Genomic DNA, 3,269 nt, shown 5'->3' with positions numbered 1-3,269 from the left:
TACTCCAAACCCAAGGAAACAGAGACCATCACGAACCAAATCATTCTTGGAGCTGTCAACAGATTTTTTCGAGTGGCTGCCACATTCCGATGCTGACACTGGCAGTGAAAATGTGGAGCCAAGATGCCTGGTCATACCCTATGAATTAAATCCTAGTGAGAAGAGGCAGACAGACAGATACATCACAATATGTCAGGTGGTCAGATGGGGTTACTCTGAAGTAAACAAGAATGCAGTAAGGGGATAGAAACTTGAGACAGCATACCATTTTACTGGATATGTTGAAGTTGTCACAACAGCTGCCACCATTCCAAAGCAAACCCCTTCCTCAGTGAAGGGGAACATGTAGGAGCCACTGTTGAGAGCATTGATCCCAAAGCAGGAGCCATGGGGAGCACAGGGTTTTCATTTTATTGCATTCCCCCGTAGGCGAAACTGCAGTCATCTTGTACAATAAAGCATGATTAATTTGTAGTAATGTGAATCAATGCTTCCGTTCTATTTGACTATTTGTATGCACTCAGAATTTTCTAAAATGCCTAAGATCAAAGAGACCAACCAAGACTTTGATCTCTGTGGCGATATGAATTGATGCTAAAATGTCCTCAACTACTGATAGTAATATTTTTTTCTCAAAGATTAATGCAGACTCAAAATGAGATTTTAAGAATCTTGTTTTCCAAACTGGTGGTTTGTTTTTTCTGTGAACAGGTGGTGCTCTCAATGTGTCATCCAGAAAACAGGAGAAGAGCTTATGAAAGAGCTGCAGACCTGCTTGAAAGGTCAGTGTCTTGTAGCGGTTGGGGAACCCGACACTATACAAATAGTTCTCCACTAGTGGACCTGTTGCCTCCAGAGGACACTTGGTAATGACTGAACCTTTAGTGTTTGGGATCTCAACTGGGGTGGAGGTGGTACTGCCATTGAGTCTAGTGGGTAGAAAACAAAGATGCCGCTAAACATCCTAGCATGCATAGGTTGACCCCATCTCCACCACCTCCACCACGAATTCTCTGGATCAAAACTTCCATAGTGCTGTTGCTGAGGAACCCCGGAATAGACAGGACTCACGCAGTACTGCCCTGAAAGCTACAGTGTTGGGAATAGACAGGACTTAAGCAGTAAAATTGCCCTGAAAGCTGCAGTGTTAAAAGATGGACTTAGAATTTGTCAAAAGCAGCAAGGGCTAGTTTGTTCCAAGTTATGGTTTATTTACATAAGCTTCTGATTTCCTCTCAGCTGCCCTGGATGTCTGGTGTAAAAATGAATCATCGATGCCACATTCTGTTATTGTGTATCGGGACGGAGTGGGAGATGGTCAGCTTCAAGCATTGCTTGACCATGAAGCGAAAAAGATGTCGACCTACTTAAAAACCCTCTCTCCTAACAAGTAGGTTGTATTAATTGTAAAGTGTAGTGACTCATCCCTGTAATCCCAGCACTTTGGGAGGTCAAGGTGGGCAGATCACTTAAGCCCAGGAGTTCAAGACCAGCTTAGGCAACAGAGAGAGACCTTGTCCCTACAAAAAATAAAAAAATTAGCTGAGCCCGGTGGTGTGTGCCTGCAGTCCCAGCTACTCAGAAAGCTGAGGTGGGCAGGTCACTTGAGCCTAGGAGCACTGCACTCATACCTGGGTGACACAGTGAGACCTTGTCTCAAAAAAAAATCGTACTGTGCAGATTTTAGCTTGACAGTTTAGTCTTTGAAAAAAAATCTGATGTTTTTTAGGGGAAAACACCAATACAATGTGTGATGAGAGTAGGCGCTTGATATAAATAGTGGCTTCTGTGGATGGGTGGGGGGAGCGCGGGGAAGACCCTTCTGCTTTGATTTTGCGTTCCACACCCAAGTCAGATACAAAGCAGAATTGGACCTGGCAGTAGCAGACTGCTTTCACCATGAAGCTCCAGCTGAGTCTTCCTACTTTATTTCAAGTCTTGCTGTGGGAGGGTTTGTTAACCTCAGATAATCATAGAAATCCATGAACGGCCTGGTGTGGTGGCTCACGCCTGTAATCCCAGCACTTTGAGAGGTGGAGGCGGGTGGATCACTTGAGGTCAGGAGTTTGAGACCAGCCTGGCCACCATAGCAAAACCCCATCTCTGCTAATAAAAATACAAAAATTAGCCAGGCGTGGTGGTGCACACCTGTAATACCAGCTACTTGGGAGACTGAACCATGAGAATCGCTTGAACCTGGGAGAGGGAGGTTGTAGTGGGCCAAGATCATGCCACTGCACTCCAGCCGGGGGGATAGAGTCATACTCCATCTCAAAAAAAGAAGAAATCCATGAACGTAGCCGGCCAACAGTTCACACTTATCCTAGACTTTCGTGTGTCTCCAGACTGGAGGAGCCAGCTGGAGGGACTCTCCAGCCCTAAGGCTTACAAACCCTGGAAAACTCCACTTTTGTAAAACTCCTGTTTCCTGAGGGCCCGCTGCCCAGCCGGGATTGTAGGAATGATCCTAAAGTTGTGAGGAAGGGACCCTTCCCCTGGTATGTGGGTGGCCATGAATAAATACCTCCTCATTTAGTGCTTCAGTTGGGCACATGGAGCTTAGACAGTAAAATTAGGGTGTAAGGAGGGCTGCTGTCCATCCGTTCTTCTTAATGGGTCCGAAATGTAAAACAGATGTTTTAATACACTGTATACTTCTGAGGTAAGGCTGAGTAAAGCTAGAGACACTTACCCTAATTTTTTTAAGTTTCACTCTAGCTTTCATTGTGGTGAAGAAACGAATAAACACTAGATTTTTTCTTAAGCATGGAAGCGATTTTCAAAATCCACCTCCAGGAACAGTTATTGACATAGAGTTAACTAGGAATGAATGGTAAGTCATCTGTATTTTTTGAATCTGTAATTTTCTCAATTTGCTTCAGTTCAGCACAATCACTTAATTCCAATAAATTTACCTTAAAGCATTTCTGATTCTTTAGAACTAATTTGGTCTGTTTTTTTACTATTGGGTAGAGATTCCTCATTTGGATCTAGAAATTGTGATTAGTCTTCTGGTTGTCGAAGTTCCTTCATCAAACATTTGTAAATGTCTGTGACCACATAAGAGTTAACTTCAGTGTGGCCCTAAAACTCTTTAAATTATGAATACAAAAGATAGCAAGTGATGTTTATATTGACAATTTGGAGTCGTCACAAATCGAATTATATTGAATATATCATGACCATCAAAATGTTTATGCAGTAGCCTAAGAGGTTATCTATCTGTCTGTCTGTCTGTCTGTCTATCTATCTGATGGAGTCTTGCTGTT

At 43.3% G+C, this 3,269-nt stretch overlaps 1 protein-coding gene across 1 annotated transcript in view; it reads left to right on the top strand.

Moving 5' to 3' along the window:
* PIWIL3 (piwi-like RNA-mediated gene silencing 3) overlaps window positions 1-2,837 on the top strand; it is a 51,516-nt gene extending 48,679 nt beyond the window's left edge. The window contains 3 exon segments of the mRNA XM_011956733.1: window positions 712-782; window positions 1,240-1,390; window positions 2,708-2,837. Coding sequence (XP_011812123.1) covers window positions 712-782; window positions 1,240-1,390; window positions 2,708-2,837 — 352 coding nt within the window.
* Window positions 2,838-3,269: the final 432 nt, after the last annotated feature.

Source organism: Colobus angolensis, unplaced genomic scaffold, assembly GCF_000951035.1.
Source record: "Colobus angolensis palliatus isolate OR3802 unplaced genomic scaffold, Cang.pa_1.0 Scaffold423, whole genome shotgun sequence".
NCBI lineage: Eukaryota > Metazoa > Chordata > Mammalia > Primates > Cercopithecidae > Colobus > Colobus angolensis.
The sequence above is the reverse complement of the archived record's forward strand: the minus strand, read 5'-3'. Positions and strand labels throughout refer to the sequence as shown.